At 46.9% G+C, this 20,205-nt stretch overlaps 1 protein-coding gene across 1 annotated transcript; it reads left to right on the forward strand.

The window, feature by feature from the left end:
• The first annotated feature begins 4,210 nt into the window (after positions 1-4,210).
• CPLX3 (complexin 3) lies at positions 4,211-18,270 on the forward strand. The gene is given in 4 exon segments (XM_065412754.1): positions 4,211-4,281; positions 4,283-4,372; positions 6,177-6,264; positions 18,046-18,270. Coding segments are annotated over 4 exon segments (474 nt in total).
• The last annotated feature ends 1,935 nt before the right edge of the window (positions 18,271-20,205 follow it).

Genomic DNA, 20,205 nt, shown 5'->3' on the forward strand with positions numbered 1-20,205 from the left:
GGCCCACTGCGGGTCATGAGCAGGTTTCAGGGGGTCCACCAAAATAAACCAGAGACTAGGGCCAGTGTTCGGGGCTGAAGCTGAAGCCTGAGCCCCACTGCCCTGGGCTGTAGCCAAAGCTCAAACGACTTAGTTTTGCGCCCCCTCCCCCCCCCCCCGCCGTGACATGGGGCCCCAGGCAATTGCCCTGCTTGCTACCCCATAATGCCAGCCCTGGCTTTTAATCCACTAGATATGCAGAAAAAGCGTTGTTGTGGCACAGGCGGGCTGTGGAGTTTTTATAGGATGTTTGGGGGGGCCTCAGAAAGAAAAAGGTTGAGAACCCCTGGTGTAGAACAGGTGTGGAGACCCTGACTCAGTGATGGAGTCTGACTTGAATTAACAATGATAAAGCGCGGCCAGAAGGAAAGTCCTAGTTTCAAATACCCCTGAACTTGGGGGAAAAGTCATATCTGGGTCCAGACTTCGCAGCTGGTCTCAGCTCTGTGCAAAACAAGAAATGGCAATGGGGCCATATGTGTGATTAAACCCACCTGAAGGTAGACCCAGGCTGCTGCTCTGTTTTGCTACAGCAGAATGAAAAGTTCAGCAGGGTTTATAAACCTTTTCCTAGATATCCTGACTAAGCAAAAGTCCTTCTGTCGGGGATTGATAAAAACCAAGGGCCAGCTCCTCAAACCCGTTAAGTCTGGAGGCTGCTTGAAGTTGAGCCAGGATTCAAAGAGGCCCAGGATTGGGGGATGGGACGATACAGGTGAAGTACCATCAGCTTTGCCTCTCCCCACCCCCACTCCCTCTGATCAAGCACAACTCAGCTGGACCTGAGGTACCAACCCCAAAACTCTAAACTGTTGCTTACTCTGTTATTCTCATTGGTTGCTAGTGCATCATTAAGTAATCAAGAGGGCCCAACAAGTACAGGCATGTTTCTGGACCATGATAATACACTCCACATAGGCATAGTGAACTGAGAGCTGAGTGACTCTTAGGCCTGTAACTCTGGCTTCTGTGCTATGTAATTTGCACATAAGGAAAACAGTCAGACCTGGGCATTACAGCGATGGGTATGACATCACCAGCAGCCAGCCAGAAAGCTCCAAGGGTCTTCATCATTCTAAAGCCATTTCATAACCAGGAGGAATGCCGGATCACTGGGGAAATTAAAAATAAAGTTAAGTGCTGTTTCTGTAAATGTGGTAATGTACATTAGATTGTAAGACCTTCAGATCAGGGGCCGTGTCTGGCTATATGAAGCCCTGATTCTGACTGAGCCCTCTAGGCACTACTGCAAGAGAAAAATCCCCCCCAAAGCCAGTGAAAATGGTTTGCTTAGTGTCTCTGGACAGCTGAGAAGGGCGCCTCCTACTGTAAGAAAAGGGGCCTCATTTTTTCCAAAGTAACTAATGATTTGGGGTGCCCAACTTGAGGTGCCTTAAAGGGACCTGATTTTCAGATAGTGTTGAGCAAACTGAGGCACACAAAATTACTAGTCACAAAATAGGCAGTCATAATAACATAATAACACTGATGACTGATTGGAGTGCCAAACCCTTCTGTCCTTAAATGTACCATTGCCTGATAGTTAATGAATGACCTTCAAATCCCAGATTATTATTCAAGCAAAAAAAAAATCTTGATTTTAACCAGAGAAAGTTTTGCTTGTAGCTATACTGGGGGCATAGGCACGTCCCCTCCCCCTTCATCATGGTCTGTGGAGTCACAGCTGTTCAGTCATTTTAATCTCCAGAGATTGTCTTTAAATTCAGGAATCTAAATGATTTGCCACAAACGGGGATTTCATTATTGAAAATAAAACAATTCTTACATAGTTTTGGGAGAGAAAGAGAGAGCAAAGAATGTATGTTAAACACGATGATGCCAGCTGGCAATTAGGTGCATTTTTTTTTTGGATCATCGTTAGTTGCAAAGCCCCCCAAGTCTGTGATACTGCAGTAGGTAAAAGATTCAATAGGGGGGTCAGAATAAGATTGTTATTCATGAACTCGAAAGGGGAGGAAAGAATTATAGAGTGAAACCAAAGATCTTCCCCCTTATGCGTCCTCCTGATTTAAGCAAGCACTTTAATGAAGCCTTATGCGATTTCCAGGGCTTTTTTACATTTAGTTAAAGCATCGCTCTCTTATATAGGCCTGATCCGAAACTCACTGGAGTCAGTGGAAAGACTCCCATTGACTGCAGCTGAGCGTTTTCCTCCCTGTACCCTTGAAATGACGTTTTGAGGATGGTTTCTTTAACTGTAGCTCTGAGCTCTCTCTCAATTCTCTGAATGCATTTGAAAGGGCTTTCCTTGTAGTTGCTCACTGCAGAGAGAAGGCAGATGGGGACATCAAGGAATAATTTTTTTTAAAGGGGAAAGTCCAGATCAGGAAAAACCCGCGGTCGGGGGGGGGGGGAAAAACAGAGAGGGACTTTCTTTATTCCTGCAAATAACTTGGGCTGTGTCCTTCAATGAACTGACTGGAGCATATGTTATTCTGAATTTGATAGATTTGGGGCAAGGCTCCACTGTCTCTGTCAAATACATTTTTTCACCATTTGACATTGGGATTGTAGTTAAAGTAAAGGAGCCGTTGTACCGCGTTTATGGGTTGGGGTCCATGGGATAACGTGTGGTTTGGGTGATTACATTCATTATGGTGCTGAAGCTGCTGTCTGGAAACCACATTATCTTGGAAGTCACTGATTCATTGTGAAAGTTGCCTGGTCTCCATCGAAGCAGCAGCGACTGCAAGATTTGGCTGGCTTGTTGAGATGGCTCGATTTTTGCAAGGTTTCCCCCCCCCCCCTTCTTTCCAAACAGCAAATCGAAGAGGAGGGTTGAACTCTGGCATTATCTTGCACATGTCACATAGCATTTCCCTCTGTAAATGTCTTCCTCTCACTTTCTAGCAAGCTTCCCCAAGGAAGGCTGAGCTGGGACTCTGCTCCCAGCTGAAGCACTGGGAGCAATCGCTGATGACACACAAGTCTCCCAAGCATCAGTAATCTCCACCACAGCAAAACCCCTGCTCAGGCTCAGGAGAGTTTTTTAATTTATTGGGTTTTAATCTAGAAGATTAAAACAGCGGTTCTCAAACTGTGGATCAGGACCCCAAAGTGGGTCGCTAGTTGTGACCTGTTTTAACGGGGTCGCCAGGGCTGGCGTTAGACTTGTTGGTCCCTGGGGCCAAAGCCGAAGCCTGAGCCCCACTGCCCAGTTCCCCCCGCCCCCGGTTTAGGGTGGCAGGGCTCAGGTGGGATCAGGCTTCGGTCACCCCCTGCCCCGGTCATGTAGTTTTTGTTGTGAGAAGGGGATCACGGTGCAATGAAGTTTGAGAACCCCTGCATTAAAACATTGGAAACTTTCATGACTGCCACTGTTAGCACTATTCTGGAGAGGCAAGCTACTGCCCTCAGCGCCAATACTCACCCTTTAAAGGCGGGGAGGGGGAGATTTTATCGCTCTTACAGTGATTACCAGGCTGGATTTTAATTTTGGCTGATGATTTCTTTTGGCCACTGTTCTCCCATAGGGATGCTGCAGAACGTTCATACATCTCCATCTATTCGCTCTCATTCTCAGTCACGCACACGCTGCAGCCAGGGTGTGAAAAAAGCCTCTCCAATGTTAATTCGCTGTCATCCGCCCCATGTTTTAGCTGCACGGAGCGAAGGTGAGGGTTGTAGGCAGGAGACTGGGGCTGGAGCCATGTGGTCTGCTGGCGTCACACCAGTAAACAAGTTAATCCTCCTTTCCAAAGGGGCGTGGTGGGTGGGGTGGGAGGGGGAGCGAGGGGGCAGAGTAAAGCTCGGGGAGGCTGCAAGTCGAGCTCAGAATAGCTCAGCACCGCTGGGGGCACGTTCGCCTATAGAAGCGGGGGAGCCCTCGCCCCTCTCCGGCACACACGCAACCCCGCTCGGCTGGAGCTGTCCACGCGTCGTGGTGCTGAACCTTGTCCCTGAGCCCCGTCGAGTGCATCCCTGAGTGGCGCTGGCCGCGCGGCTAAGCAAGGCGGAGGCGCTCGGAGCTGTCCATCGGCTCGGGTGCCGACCCGTAAAGCTCCCGGCAGAGCGGAGCCGCTCATCCATGGGAGGCGGAGCGGGGCTGGCCTGAGCCCGGGCGCCGGGAGCCTAGCGGGGGCAGAGCGCTCCAGCCACACCGCCGCTTCTCGTTCAGCCGAGCCGCAACTCCCCCCCGGCCCGCCCCGCTATGGCGTTCATGGTGAAGTCCATGGTGGGCGGCCAGCTGAAGAACCTCACCGGGGGGCTGGGCGGCGAGGAGAAGGGGGGATGGCGAGAAATCCCCGGCCGAAGCCCAGGGCATGACGCGGGAGGAGTATGAAGAATACCAGAAGCAGCTAGTGGAGGAAAAGTAAGTGCGCTGGGCTCCCGGAGCGCGCCTGGGGGGCTTGCGGTGTGTGATGCTCATGCTAGCCCTTCTGGCCACCTCATCTCCCCCGTAGGGCAGATGCCTCGGACCGTGGGAGCCCTTCACCCACCTCCTCTGCTCCCCTGACGGGCTTTCCGTTCGGGACCAGGTGAAAAAAAGCCCGTTAAACTTGTCCACGAGATTCATGACACCCCCCCCCCTCCAAAATATGTCAGAGGCATTCGGACTTTTGCTCAGTGCATCAAGGGGCTCCTGGCCAGCAAATCGGGACTGCCCCACGGGGTAGCTGCCAGACAGGAAGCCCCACCGAAGGGAACGGGAGCATGGGAGACGGGGGGGTGTGGTGGAGAGTGCGGTGTACGGGGGAAATTCCCCAGCGTCTCCGCCCCTAGAGCAGCCCAGACTTTCATTGCCTAACCCGACCAGACCATTCACCTAACTGAGCGACTCCTGTAACCCAGCGAACCGGCGGGCTGCGGCTGAGTTAGGCCAATTGTTCTAGCCCAAAGCCCAGCACACCCCGGGGCAGAGCGTGCGGCTGGGCTGCAACTAACTTCAGCGCCCCGTCAACCCCCGAGTATTCCTGGTTTTAAACTCGCAGCGGAGCCAGCGCAGAAGCTGAGCTGCAGTTTGGGAAAGTGCTGGGGTGGGGGTCGTTGGTTGGTTTACACCCAACTACCAGATGGCCGCCTTGTCTTTGCCTTTTCAAAGCAGGCGCCAGGCGGAAGACGGCATTGCACGAAATACGTTCAAATGGTTGTGGAAGGCGGGGAATTTTAGTGATGCCGTTTTAATGGAACCCATAATCTCTTAATCCGCTTTCGCATCGGCGAGCTGGGTTCGTCTTCTCCTCCTGGGCCACATTTCACTACAGTTATTTTTTATGGCTCTCCCCCAAAGTTTGGTTTGGTGTCTCCGGTTCCTGCTTTATTGGGGTGGAGGGTGGCGAATGTCTGTCCGTGTTGAAGGCGCGAAGCGCTGGGTGTGAACTAGCATGCACAAGGGCGTCACCGCAATCTGGGCCAGATTGCATTCAGGTTTCCTCCGCACACGCAGAGCCTTCAAACCTGACAAAGACAAGCCTGGAGAAAGAGCTTCCCTTACCGCCACCTGCCTAAAAGGGCTTTAATCTGGTCACTGAACTTGTCCAGGCCCGTTTGCTGCACCCCATTTGCATCTCAAACTGGGCTCATGCATTGACTGATTTCTGTGGCAATGAAATTCAGGTGAAAAAGTAATTGACTTGAAGAAACAAATAATCAAGCAGGCTGAAGAGAAGGTTGTATCCATTTCCAGCTGGCTTCTAGCCTCCAGTTGGCTGACCATTAAATAAACTAAAGTTGGGAGGATCCTGAAAGACGGCCCAAAATAGCTGCAGGGGGGGGGGGGGTCATCGACGTATTTGTTCTTGACTGTAAACACTGGAGGGTTTTTTTCACCATGTGTTATGTGCTGATTATATTATGTATAATGCCCAGGCAGGCGTTTGCAATAGAAACTGGCAGTAAACTCGTTCCCCTGATGCTGCTGTATTCCTGTGTGTGGCTGTAGGAGAGAGAGGCTCAGGTGGGGAAAGCCTTTCCTGGATGCCAGTTGGAAAGCAGCCTTTGAGCCCCATCTGGCGAATTAAGACCTGTCCATGTCAGATCAGGACTTCCATTCAGTGCATGCGGGAGCTCAGGGAATGGGCATTAGTGACCTGCATTGGACACCTCCTCACCCGACCCGGCCTAGCGAGCAGAGCGGAAGCAGGCTGACAGCCTTTGTTTTCTAATGTTGTTTCCAGGATGGAAAGGGATGCCCAGTTCACCCAGCGTAAAGCAGAGAGAGCCACGCTCCGGACCCACTTTAGAGACAAGTACCGGCTCCCCAAGGTAAAGAGTGAGGCACGCTCACCTCTGTTGCTTTGTCAGCAGCCCTGCATTCAGGGGAACTCTTTGGATCCCAGCTCATGGCTCCTCAAGGACATTCTTTCCAGCAGCTTGTCTCCGGGCAGGCTACCAGCTAGGCACCAGGATGGGGGTATAGGAGGTATGATTCCTGCCCCACACCACCCCCACGCTCTTGGGGAAGCATGAGCTCAGAGAGGGGATCAGCCCTTGGCCTGGCTGATTGTGTCCTATTTACAGCTAAGTCAGGGTTTGCATTCCTAAGAACCACTCTGCTCTAGTCAGTTTCCCAGGAAGGTAATACTTCCACTGAGGCAAGACTGTGCACTTCTAGTCACATCCTCTCTCACTCAGCGTTCCTCTATCCACAGGCCTTTCTACTGCAACTGATTGCCCTGCTGCTTCCCTAGTCTACCAGCCCAGACCCAGACCCATTTGGGGCACTAACCCATCAGCTAGAAAAATGTCTTTGCTATCACAGACTAGGCACATGTCTGGTGCTCATCACCAGGGTGGATGGAGATGCTAGAAGTGGTGCAGTTTTTTTCTATATCACTTTATATTTAAATGTTATCAGGCATCCAATCTGGGGAAAAACAGAAACTCACAAAAAGGGCCATAACTCAGAGAAACATTGTCTAATTTTAACCAAAATTGGCAGAAAGTTTTGAAATACAATTGATAATGCAACCACTTACTCAAAATAGTACAGGTGATATATTTTATCATTTTCCCATCTTTCCCCCCCCCCCCCCTTTGGTTAAAGCAAAAATCTGTAGTCGCACGACAGTATGAACTTGTTTGTACCATGTTATACATCGAAATATTTGTCATTATTTGTAGAATGGACTAATTTGAGAAACGTTTTTCTGACTTTTTTTTCTGAAGCTGTGCAGATAATAAGACCCCTAACCTTAATTATAAAACATAGTTATCTGCTCAGCTGGAGACATGAGTCTAAAGCACTCATGGTACAACTGTAAGAACATAAGAACGGCCAAACTGGGTCAGACCAAAGGTCCATCTAGTCCAGTATCCTGTCTTCCAACAGTGGCCAATGCCAGGTGCTTCAGAGGGAATGAACAGAACAGGTAATCATCAAGTGATCCATCTCCTGTCATCCATTTCCAGCTTCTGGCAAACAGAGGTTAGGGACACCATGCCTGCCCATCCCGGCTAATAGCCATTGATGGATCTATCCTCCATGAACTTATCTAATTCTTTTTTGACCCCCGTTATAGTCTTGGTCTTCACAACATCCTCTGGCAAAAAGTTCCACAGGTTGACTGTGCGTTGTGTGAAGAAATACTTCCTTTTGTTTGTTTTAAACCTGCTTCCTATTAATTTCATTTGGTGACCCCTGGCTCTTGAGTTATGAGAAGGAGTAAATAACACTTCCTTATTTACTTTCTCCACACCAGTCATGATTTTATATCAATCATATCCCCCCTTAGTTGTCTCTTTTCCAAACTGAAAAGTCCCGATCTTATTAATCTCTCCTCATACGGAAGCTGTTCCATACCCCTAATATTTTTGTTGCCCTTTTCTGTACCTTTTCCAATTCCAATATATCTTTTTTAAGATGGGGTGACCAGAACTGCACGCAGTATTCAAGTAATTAATATTGTCTTACTACCACTGACTACAATGACAATATCTGTAAACCGCTTATATAACAGTAATGACTCTTAGTAGAAGGGCTTAGAAAGTCTTGTCTGATATATCGTGTGCATAACAAAGTATAACCATGTATGCTTACATAACCCTCCATATAACTATGAGCCACTGAATGGCTAATGCAGCACCCCTTCGAGCAATATTTACTCACAAAAATAGTCCCTGTGATTTGCAGGTAGTTGAAACGTTTCTACTCCCCCTTCGAATCTGTGTCTGATGTGTGCAATACGCTGTTGCTGCACTCGTCCCTGCCACAGCTGCATGCACCAGAGCACACCAAAGCTTCCTTGTGGTCTCACAGTCACACTGCACAAAGGTGAGGGTGGCTTCTGGAGCAGGTGCCAACACCATCATTTTGGGAACAAGCTGTCCCCTGCTATCCATCACCCATCTGTTATTGACAGGGGACACAAAGATACTGAGCTGGTACATGATTCCATATGTGTGACTGATAATTAGCATGTTTCAGGTGCTGCCTGAAGGAGGCCATTGTTGCTGGCAGTTTCTCATTTGTTTTGTCTTTAGCAAACAACGGGTAGCGCCCATTATGCAGAGATGCTTCCTTCTTATCACACTGTAACAAAGATACCATTAAGACAAAGGCTGCTGCCTTTGAAAAAGCAGCAATGGGCTGGACTGCAGTTACCTACCTTCAAATCTTCCTAATATCCTGAGCAAGGGCTACTTGATTTAGCTACTGCTTGTGTCTCTGTTACCTCTCTGGTGAGGTCAGGTCTGTCCATGCCATGAATTCAAAGTAATGGTCCTAATTTAATAAGCCATCAACAGGCAGAGACGGAGCTACCTCCTGGACTGTCAGATCATCTTTGATGTGTGACCATGACTGAGTTTCTGCTCTTTGCCCTCAAAACTGCTCATCCTGTGGCTAATGGGAGCAGGCTTATAAATGACAGCCTGCAGTTAGGTTACTGACACACCACAGCTGGTATTTCACACTTGTTCTTGGGATGGGAAGAAATCATTTTTCTTTTGCACAAGGCTAAGGGGGAAATGAGCAGTGTTCATACAGAACATATCTTACTAGCCTGCCCCTGAGCTGACCAACACAGAGATCCAACGGCCAAGAATCTGAGCACCGTTAGACTGTCCCTTTGGTTCTACAAAGTGGTGCTATTGTGAGCCAGACATGAAATGCCAAATGCTCTATAGGTCATAGGCAGAGTCAGACTGGCTTGGAAATGTATATGCTAGGAGAAGGCTTTAGGTACTATGTGTGGTGGGATACAGCTCCCTTCCTGGCAAATGACCTGTGTTTAATTTTAAAATGCTGTAAAATGCAAATGCAGAGCCAGATTGGTTTGAGACCTGATATGCCAGATGAAGACCCAAAATAGCATCTGGGGTACAGTTTGAGGGGCTGCCCTTTCCCCTGACCTGGCTTTATAATAAGGCAAACTCTCCAGAGAACTCCAGCAGCATTTTAGATGGCGGAACAGACAGCACTGATGCAGCAGGCACTGAAGAAGAGACTGAAGTCCAGGACCTCTATGGTGGCATTTTCAGAAATGCTCCCAGTTCCACGCGCAGGGCCAGGTAGGCAGGCAGAGCTTCAGAGTCTCAATGCGTGGATGAGACGATGGTGTAGAGAGGAGGGGTTCACGTTCATTAGGAACTGGGGAAACTTCTGGGATGGGAGGAGCCTATACAGGAGAGATGGGCTCCACCTAAACCAAAGTGGAACCAGACTGCTGGCACTAAACATTAAAAAGGTTGTAGAGCAGTTTTTAAACTAGGAGATGGGGGAAAGCCGACTGCTGCAGAGGAGCGTGTGGATCGGACACAGACTTCCCTTAGGGGAGAGTCTGATGATAGAGAATCTCCAGGTTATAGTCAGGAGCAGAGGACTGAAAAGTATAATGTAAGGGCCGGATCAGATGATAAACAGCCACATAAAAAAGAATCTGGCACATCAGAAAAAGACAGGCTAATAAACAGGGACAAGTTTTTAAAGTGCTTGTACACAAATGCCAGAAGTCTAAATAATAAGATGGGTGAACTAGAGTGCCTTGTGATAAAGGAGGATATAGATATAATAGGCATCACAGAAACCTGGTGGACTGAGAGCAATCAATGGGACACAATCATTCCGGGGTACAAAATATATCGGAAGGACAGAACAGGCCGTGCAGGGGGAGGAGTGGCACTATATGTTAAAGAAAGTGTAGATTCAAATGAAGTAAAAATCTTAAGCGAATCCACAGGTTCCATAGAGTCTCTATGGATAGAAATTTCATGCTCTAGTAAAAATATAACATTAGGGATCTATTATCGACCACCTGACCAGGACAGTAATAGTGATGATGAAATGCTAAGGGAAATTAGAGAGGCTATCAAAATTAAGAACTCAATAATAGTGGGGGATTTCAATTATCCCCATATTGACTGGGAACATTTCACTTCAGGACGAAATGCAGAGATAAAATTTCTCGATACTTTAAGTGACTGCTTCATGGAGCAGCTAGTACGGGAACCCACAAGGGGAGAGGCGACTCTAGATTTAATCCTGAGTGGAGCGCAGGAGCTGGTCCAAGAGGTAACTATAGCGGGACCGCTTGGAAATAGTGACCATAATACAATAGCATTCAACATCCCTGTGGTGGGAAGAACACCTCAACTGCCCAACACTGTGGCCTTTAATTTCAAAAGGGGGAACTATACAAAAATGAGGGGGTTAGTTAGACAAAAGTTAAAAGGTTCAGTGACTAAAGTGAAATCCCTGCAAGTTGCGTGGGCCCTTTTTAAAGACACCATAATAGAGGCTCAACTTCAATGTATACCCCAAATTAAGAAAAACAGTAAAAGAACTAAAAAAGAGCCACCGTGGCTTAACAACCATGTAAAAGAAGCAGTGAGAGATAAAAAGACTTCCTTTAAAAAGTGGAAGTCAAATCCTAGTGAGGCAAATAGAAAGGAGCACAAACACTGCCAACTTAAGTGCAAGAGTGTAATAAGAAAAGCCAAAGAGGAGTTTGAAGAACGGCTAGCCAAAAACTCCAAAGGTAATAACAAAATGTTTTTTAAGTACATCAGAAGCAGGAAGCCTGCTAAACAACCAGTGGGGCCCCTTGACGATGAAAATACAAAAGGAGCGCTTAAAGATGATAAAGTCATTGCGGAGAAACTAAATGGATTCTTTGCTTCAGTCTTCACGGCTGAGGATGTTAGGGAGATTCCCAAACCTGAGCTGGCTTTTGTAGGTGACAAATCTGAGGAACTGTCACAGATTGAAGTATCACTAGAGGAGGTTTTGGAATTAATTGATAAACTCAACATTAACAAGTCACCGGGACCAGATGGCATTCACCCAAGAGTTCTGAAAGAACTCAAATTTGAAGTTGCGGAACTATTATCTAAGGTTTGTAACCTGTCCTTTAAATCGGCTTCGGTACCCAATGACTGGAAGTTAGCTAATGTAACGCCAATATTTAAAAAGGGCTCTAGGGGTGATCCCGGCAATTACAGACCGGTAAGTCTAACGTCGGTACCGGGCAAATTAGTTGAAACAATAGTAAAGAACAAAATTGTCAGACACATAGAAAAACATAAACTCTTGAGCAATAGTCAACATGGTTTCTGTAAAGGGAAATCGTGTCTTACTAATCTATTAGAGTTCTTTGAAGGGGTCAACAAACATGTGGACAAGGGGGATCCGGTGGACATAGTGTACTTAGATTTCCAGAAAGCCTTTGACAAGGTCCCTCACCAAAGGCTCTTACGTAAATTAAGCTGTCATGGGATAAAAGGGAAGGTCCTTTCATGGATTGAGAACTGGTTAAAGGACAGGGAACAAAGGGTAGGAATTAATGGTAAATTCTCAGAATGGAGAGGGGTAACTAGTGGTGTTCCCCAAGGGTCAGTCCTAGGACCTATCCTATTCAATTTATTCATAAATGATCTGGAGAAAGGGGTAAACAGTGAGGTGGCAAAGTTTGCAGATGATACTAAACTACTCAAGATAGTTAAGACCAAAGCAGATTGTGAAGAACTTCAAAAAGATCTCACAAAACTAAGTGATTGGGCAACAAAATGGCAAATGAAATTTAATGTGGATAAATGTAAAGTAATGCACATTGGAAAAAATAACCCCAACTATACATACAACATGATGGGGGCTAATTTAGCTACAACGAGTCAGGAAAAAGATCTTGGCGTCATCGTGGATAGTTCTCTAAAGATGTCCACGCAGTGTGCAGAGGCGGTCAAAAAAGCAAACAGGATGTTAGGAATCATTAAAAAGGGGATAGAGAATAAGACTGAGAATATATTATTGCCCTTATATAAATCCATGGTTCGCCCACATCTCGAATACTGTGTACAGATGTGGTCTCCTCACCTCAAAAAAGATATTCTAGCACTAGAAAAGGTTCAGAAAAGAGCAACTAAAATGATTAAGGGTTTAGAGAGGGTCCCATATGAGGAAAGATTAAAGAGGCTAGGACTCTTCAGTTTGGAAAAGAGAAGACTAAGGGGGGACATGATAGAGGTATATAAAATCATGAGTGATGTTGAGAAAGTGGATAAGGAAAAGTTATTTACTTATTCCCATAATACAAGAACTAGGGGTCACCAAAAGAAATTAATAGGCAGCAGGTTTAAAACAAATAAAAGGAAGTTCTTCTTCACGCAGCGCACAGTCAACTTGTGGAACTCCTTACCTGAGGAGGTTGTGAAGGCTAGGACTATAACAATGTTTAAAAGGGGACTGGATAAATTCATGGTGGCTAAGTCCATAAATATCTATTAGCCAGGATGGGTAAGAATGGTGTCCCTAGCCTCTGTTCGTCAGAGGATGGAGATGGATGGCAGGAGAGAGATCACTTGATCATTGCCTGTTAGGTTCACTCCCCCTGGGGCACCTGGCATTGGCCACTGTCGGTAGACAGATACTGGGCTAGATGGACCTTTGGTCTGACCCAGTACGGCCTTTCTTATGTTCTTATGTTCTTATGTTAGCAGGCATGCAATGCTGAGCTGGGGCGTGAACTGAGCATGCGTGTCCCCAGAACACAGACCACACCAAGGCACACAAAGCCAGCTCCAAAAAGGGACATAGGAGGTTAAGTCCCAGTTTCAGGCACTGCTACCTCCTGCTAGGCACCAGATGCCTTGCTCATGCCTAAGCCCCAGCACAATTCTCAAACCAGGGGCAATAAGCAGGGCCCTGCATAGCTTCCCTGTGGGGCTCACTCTGGTAGCCATGCTCATAGGCCACCTAACACCATACAAGGTGTGGGGATGCAGGGCCAGCTTTAGGCCGATTCCCCTGATTCCCCAGAATCGGGCCTTGTGCCTAAGAGGGCCCCGCGCCTTAGGCGCCTTTTTAATTTTTTGGTTTTTTTTACGCACCCGGTGGCGGTCCGCTCCGGGTCTTTGGCGGCATTTCAGCGGTGGGGGGGTCCTTCAGTGCCGCGGAAGACCTGGAGCCGAGTGAAAGACCCCCCGCCGCCAAAGTGCCGCCGAAGACCCGGACCGCCGCCGGGTATTCGAATCAGGCCCCGCAGGTCCTAAAGCCAGCCCTGTGGGGGTGGGGGAGTGGAGATAGCCACCCTTAGACTGTAACTCAATGGTTGGGGTACATGCCCTGAATACAGGAGACCCTGGGTCAGTTTAATTCTCTGCTTGGTGTGCAGAAGGGATTTGACTAGAGAGCTGCCCTCGCTCAAGTGAGAGCCCTAATCACTGAACAAAGGGATCTTCTGATGTGGGCTCATCTCTTGTCAAAGCTGTTCCACTTTAATTCCATAATTAACTATTCATTGGGCCACAAAAAGTGTGAAAATCATGCAGTGGGCCAGTGGTCTGGGTACTCACCCAGGCTGTGGGAGACTCTGGGTCAATCCCCTGCTGCTTGATGAGATGGGATTTGAACGGGGCTCTCCTACCTTGCAAGTGACTGTCCTAACAGCTGGGCAATGACATGTTCAGAAGTTGGGCTCCCACAGGTTTTCCTGTTGCAGCTGATTCACTTTAATTAAATATTAAGTGAGCCAAAGCAGCCACAAGTAGCCCTCTGTGCTTAGGGTGCTCTCCTAGCCGGTTGGAGACCCTAGTTCAATTCCTCCAGCTTCCTGATAAGGAAAAGCAATTTGAACAGCGAGCTCCCCCGGGCTTTAATTAAATATCAATTGGGCAAAAACAAGCAAGAGTAGCCCTCTGTAGTGGTTAGGGTACTCAGGTGGGATGCTGAAGACCCTTGTTCAACTCCTCCAGCTGCCTGAGGAGAAACAAGCCATGAGCTCCTTCAGTCTTTCCTATTGAAGCTGGTCCACTTTAATTAAATATTAAAATAGGGCCAAAAGAGGAGCCTGGCATAAGAAGCCCTCTCTAGCCCAGCCATTAGGGCACTCAGCTGGGCTGTTGAAGACCCTGGTTCCATTCTCTTCTGTGCTTGAGGAGAAAGGATGCGAACAGGGGTCTGCCACCTCAACTTCCCCCTTGTATTAAATATGTATTGCGTCACAGAAAACATATAAATCACTCTTGACCCCACGGCTAGGACACCACCATCCCCAGTCAGTAGCTCATCAGACAGCTCCCCAAAAGTCTTTGACTTGGCAGGATTGGTGCACACCATTGGCAGAATCCTCATGATGTCAGTAATAGCTAATGTTGGCTCACAGGAGGCTGGTAGCTCAACCATTGATAGATTTTTCTCCAGCCAAGACAATGTGCTGCTCTTTGGGGTCTTTCTTAGAGTTCCAACCAAGTTGAAGAGGGAAAGTGGAACAGGTGCCAGCTCACACTTCATATCACCCTGGCTACCAACCTCTCTGCACTAGGCAATAACTGTCAGCTTGCAGAATATCTGATGATCAATAGCTGTCTCTTGTGCTATCTGCTGCTTCTTTTGTTCGATTGTCTTGTTGAGATTACCAAATGATTTGAGATTAGACCTTTCTATGGGATCAAAGAGATCTACCTCACCCCTTTGCGGCCTACTGGTTACAAACTGCTTCCTTACTTGTAGGCCATTCTCTCTTCTCATTCACAAACTTTCTGCAATTTCAGGTGGGGCCCCAGTAGACGCTGCAATGTTCACACATGGCTGTCTGTCATCTGGGCTTAAAGGATTTGTCATTCAGTCACAACTTTTCTAATATCTGGGACAGCAGTTTCATCTGTAGCCATGCGCTGTGTGGTAGCTTCTTGGTGGAGCTCTGTTGCTGAAGGCTGCATTCCACACATTTGTTTTGTCATAGCTGTTACAGCTGCCTCAAAATGTGCAGTCAGGTAATACTTGGTCAGAGCCTTATCTTTTGTCAAAGATGCTGATGCTTCTCACAGTCCTTGCTGAGAGATTGCTCGACAGCCATGTCATGCCATATGCTACTGAAGGGTCTGGCAGTCCAGTATACTGCTCCTTGGCTATCAGCTAGGGCATGATATATAGCTGGCTTCTGCTCCTCCAGAAGTCTGGCTTCTGCTACAGTTACACATCCCCACCTAGCATAATTCACGTGGCCACACTACAAATGTCTCAAGTTCCCTAGTCTTGTTATCATCTCTCTTTGCTCCTCTGTAATCCATCAGTAGTTGGGATAAATCTGTTACATAGTTCTCCCAGAACAGAATGGTATCTGAACAGATTGTTCCTTGGGTAACATAAGTGTCCATGAGCTGACTGGGTTCTGTTCATGAAGTCTGCCACAGCATTCTGTACTTCCACTCTGTCTTCTCTGTGTGCTTTCTCCACAGCGTCAAATGCTTCAATGAGTGTTTGAATTTTCCCAAGATGCATCTCTCCTCATCTTCTCACCATTGTTCATGGAATCACTAAGTGCCACCCATTTCAAGCAATTCATTGCCTCATTTATAAGTTTGTGGATTCCAACACCACAGTTATATCCTCTTCCTCTTAGAGTATGGCTGATGGCAGAAGCACCATAGTTGCTGGCTTCCACAAGGATGTCTTCAAACCCACTTTCCTACATCACACTGCCTAGATCACCCATGAAATTCTTTACACGATGCATGCCTCCCACATCAAGGTGGTCATGGTCAAATTCCTTTTGATTCCTCCATTTAATAATCTGTGCTTTGCAGTAGATTGCTTCATCATACACGACATAGGCCCAGTCTTGGCTCAGAGAGTGGAACATCGCCTCACAATATTTCATCATCATGGTATACGCTGCATTAACATCAGTTGCCAATGCAGGAATCATAATCATAAAATATAAAATAGCAGACAGAAAAAACGTCTCAATATCAGTCCATTCTACAAATAATGACAAACATTTTGATGTATTACAGGGTAGAAACGAACTCATACTGTTGTGTGACTACAGACTTTCGCTTTACCCAAAGGCCTAAAAGGACAGGAAAATGCATCAAATATATCACTTGGGGATACATATTTCCCAAATTTTCCAAACCAGTACTAGTTTGAGTATATAGTTGCGCTATCAATTGTATTTAGAAGCTTTCTGCCAATTTTGGTCAAAATTAGACAATGTATCTTCAAGTTATGGCCCTTTTGGTGATTTTTATGATTTTCTTCAGATTGGCTCCCTGATGACATTTAAACATTACGTGATATAGAAAAACAGTACCACTACCAGCAACTCCATCTGCCCTGGTGATGACCACCAGATATGCGCCTAGTGTGACAGCAATGACATTTTTCTAGCTAACAGGTTCCTCTAACTCATTAATCAGACCCCTTTTTAAATCTGGCTGGTGGATTAGATACAATACCAGCTCTGCAGCCTCTTAAAAACCACAGTGCAACACTCTCATGCCTTCCTTACAGCTCTGCGCCGGGAATCCTGTGCTGACGCTCACCTGCTAATGCCTAGCAGCTAGCAATACCACTGCACTATGCAGCCACCTGTCCGGCTGGCCAGAAGACTGCAGTCCCTTTGAGTGGCAATTAGTAATAGCCTTACGTGTACATCTGTTTTTTTTCTGGCAGTCTGTCATGTGAGCCATTCTGCTGTACTGTCAACTCACCTTCTCCTGCTCAAAATCACTTTCTGTCTGCAAAGCCCCATTGTGCAGCCACTCTCACTGATCTCAGTTTCACCAGGGATTTGGCTGCTACCTCAATATAAATAGCAAATCATGAGAAACTCCACTGAAGTCAGTCACTTGAGCCTAGATCCTCAAAGGTATTTAGGCGCCTAACTCCCATTGATTTCATTGACAGTAGAGTAACAATATCTTCCTTCAACCGGCATTGTCTCCCCCCTCCATTTCACCTGCACTTTCTTAGGCTAATTCCTATTGTGGTACGTCTGCTTAGAGCTGTATGAATGATTCACTGGGAACAATTTAATCTACTATAATTCAGCCTCCTTCTTTGTTCATGGAATAACTCAAGCACATCACAGTTTCTTTAAGTGAATTCAACAAAAAAGCGCTTTTTAAAAATTCTCTGACTTGATTGCGAATATTCTAAATTGCCCCGAGTTGATTTTTGAAAGGTCAGATCAGTCCTTTGCTATTGTTTCAGTGTCCCTATTGGATAAGCACACATGCACTTCTTATACGCAGGCCAAAAATCATTTTCTACCAACATTGGTGCCAGGTAAGTGGATTGCTCAGGGGTTTGTTTCTGTAAACACACAAGAGGGGGAAACATGACCAAAGTGAAGGAACACGTATTAATTCACGAGTCTCTCTGTCTCATTCACCCAGCTCTCATTAGCGTCGATATTTTTTTTTCGAATACATAGACAATTTTCTTCCGTGAATCTTTTCCGCAGTAGCTACTGATCCTGTCCAACTGTTGTGCCGACTCTCAAAGGCATCCTGTGGTTCGTCAGTGTATTAATCCTCCCAATTTGATCCTGATTCAGCAGGTGACTTAAGCGCCTGAGTAACGTTAAGCATGTGCTGAAATCCAGCATTACTCAGCAAAACATCGAGGCACATGTTTCAGTCTCTTTGATTTCAGTGGCACTGAAGCACATGCTTAATGCTGAGCAAGTGATTAAGTACAATGCTGAACTGGAGCTTCTATTCTCTTCCACTTCCTACTTGTTCTCTCCTTCCTTATCTCTGTCCCAGAGCCTGATTCTGAACTACTCACTCATGCTCTTCTCTTTGATCGATGTGACCCTGTAGAATGAAACAGATGATAGTCAGATCCAGCTGGCAGGAGGGGACGTGGAGCTCCCAAAGGAGCTGGCCAAGATGATCGAGCAAGATAACGAGGAGGAAGAGGAAAAGGACTCTGTTATCGGACAGCTGACCAGCATCCCGAACCTGGACCTTGATTCCCTGAAGGATAAAGCCCAGGCCACGCTAGAGGACCTGAAACAGTCAGCTGAAAAGTGTTCTGTTATGTGACGCAGCTGGTTCCCTCGACATAACACCCCATTCTTAACCGTATAATGTTGGGGGGGGGGAGGAGGGATGCAGTGGATGGTCTGGGGGAAATGATGGTGTATGAAAATTAACCAGTGGGAACCCCACAGAGTTTATCACCCTTCCCTGTGTGAGTTGGATACCTTTTCTAAACCCATGCTCTGCCTAGATTCCACGAAACAGACTTACGTGTCCTGTTCCTCTCGTGACGTGTATTTTCCAGTGCGAGGCCGGAGTCAGGAGGCAACATTGTCCTCCCCCAGCACCCCTCCTGAGGTCAGATCTAAAACTGCCTGTGCCACTGCTCACATGGGTGACCGAGTTCCTCTGCCCATTTTAATCTTTTAGTGCAGAAGGGAGGGAGGGTTGTGATGAGGGTTGCTGAGCCATGCCTGTGAATGGGAGCAAAAAACCTCTTTAGAGGAGCAGACTGGCATTGCTCCTCTGCCTTCACTCCCATCTTGGTGAAGGAGATTTGGAGCAAACCTCCTGGAGGCGATGACCGGTGTTCCCTTTGCTTTCCAGACACAAGCCGTGACAGGGAAATTTCCCAGATCCACATAACTAAGGCCAAGAAATAATACTACTACTTTGCCCAGATAGCACCTTTCATGCATTGATCTCAAAGCACTTGGCAAAGGAGGGGACAGCTATATCGGTCCCATTTTGGGGGGGGGAACTGAGGCACAGAGCGGTTACGCTACTTGCCCAAGTCAGCGGCAGGTTCAGGAATAGAGCCCAGACTGGTGGGTGCTCAGTCAGCTTAGACCACAGTCGCCCTTCTGTGTAAGAAACGTCACTTACTGGAAACGCGTTCAAATGCTGTGTCACTTCTACAATATGGGGCCTACTACAATTCATGTTCCTTGAAGGAGAGAGGATAATTCAACTCTGTGTAATGAGGGGGAAATCTATCTATACATTGTGATGTAACCATGCCAAGTTTTCGTCTGACTTTCTACCCCTTATATACCCTCCTTATTCTATGGTATTGATATAACTGATGGAATAAATACCAGGAGATCTCTATGCATTTCTTTCTCACCAGTATCTCCATGCTAAAAAGATGGGTGGTCCAGCATGGGCCATTCCCCCCCCCCCGTACAATCAGTGTTCTTTGTGCAGTAGCCAAGGATGGACTCAGTGAACTACCATAGACTGTGATCCCTTTTAAAAAGCATTAAGAACATAAGAACAGCCATACTAGGTCAGACCAAAGGTCCATCTAGCTCAGTATCCTGTCTTCCAACAGTGCCCAATGCCAGGTGCCCCAGAGGGAATGAACAGAACAGGTAATCATCAAGTGATCCATTCCCTGTTGCTCATTCCCAGCCTCATTGAACTCAGTGGACTCAGATCTGTCTGTGGGGTGTGTGTATGTCTGAAGCGCTTTGCCTTTTTCCAACCTTTGCCAAGATTTCTAAAAGATGCCTTCTCCAGGTGAAAGAATGTCTGGGAAAGGGTAACCTGCCCAGGTGGGTAATGCTTAAATCTCCAGGCAACTCTGCCACATCTCATAATGATGATGGTAAGAAACACTTTGCACTTCCAAAGCACTTTCCATCAAAGTACTTTACACATGTGAGCCTCAGCACCCCTGGGAGAGAGGGAAGTATTATTATCCCTGTTTTACAGATAGGGAAATTGAGGCACGGGAATATTTCTTGGATTTTAAGGACATTTGGGACCATTATGATCATTTAGGCTATGTCTACACTACAGAGCCTGTGCCGGCATAGCCCCCCAGTGAAGACGCCGCCTAAACCGGTGTAGGAATACCACCTCCCCAAACGGTAGCTATGTCACCAGAAGTGCTCTTCCATTGGGATAGTTGCATCTGCACTGGGGGTTTTGTCAGCATAGCTAGGTCAGTCGGGGTGTGTTTTTCTCACACCACTGCCTGACAAAGCTGCGCTG

Source organism: Emys orbicularis, chromosome 10 (genome assembly GCF_028017835.1).
Source record: "Emys orbicularis isolate rEmyOrb1 chromosome 10, rEmyOrb1.hap1, whole genome shotgun sequence".
Classification (NCBI taxonomy): Eukaryota; Metazoa; Chordata; order Testudines; family Emydidae; genus Emys; species Emys orbicularis.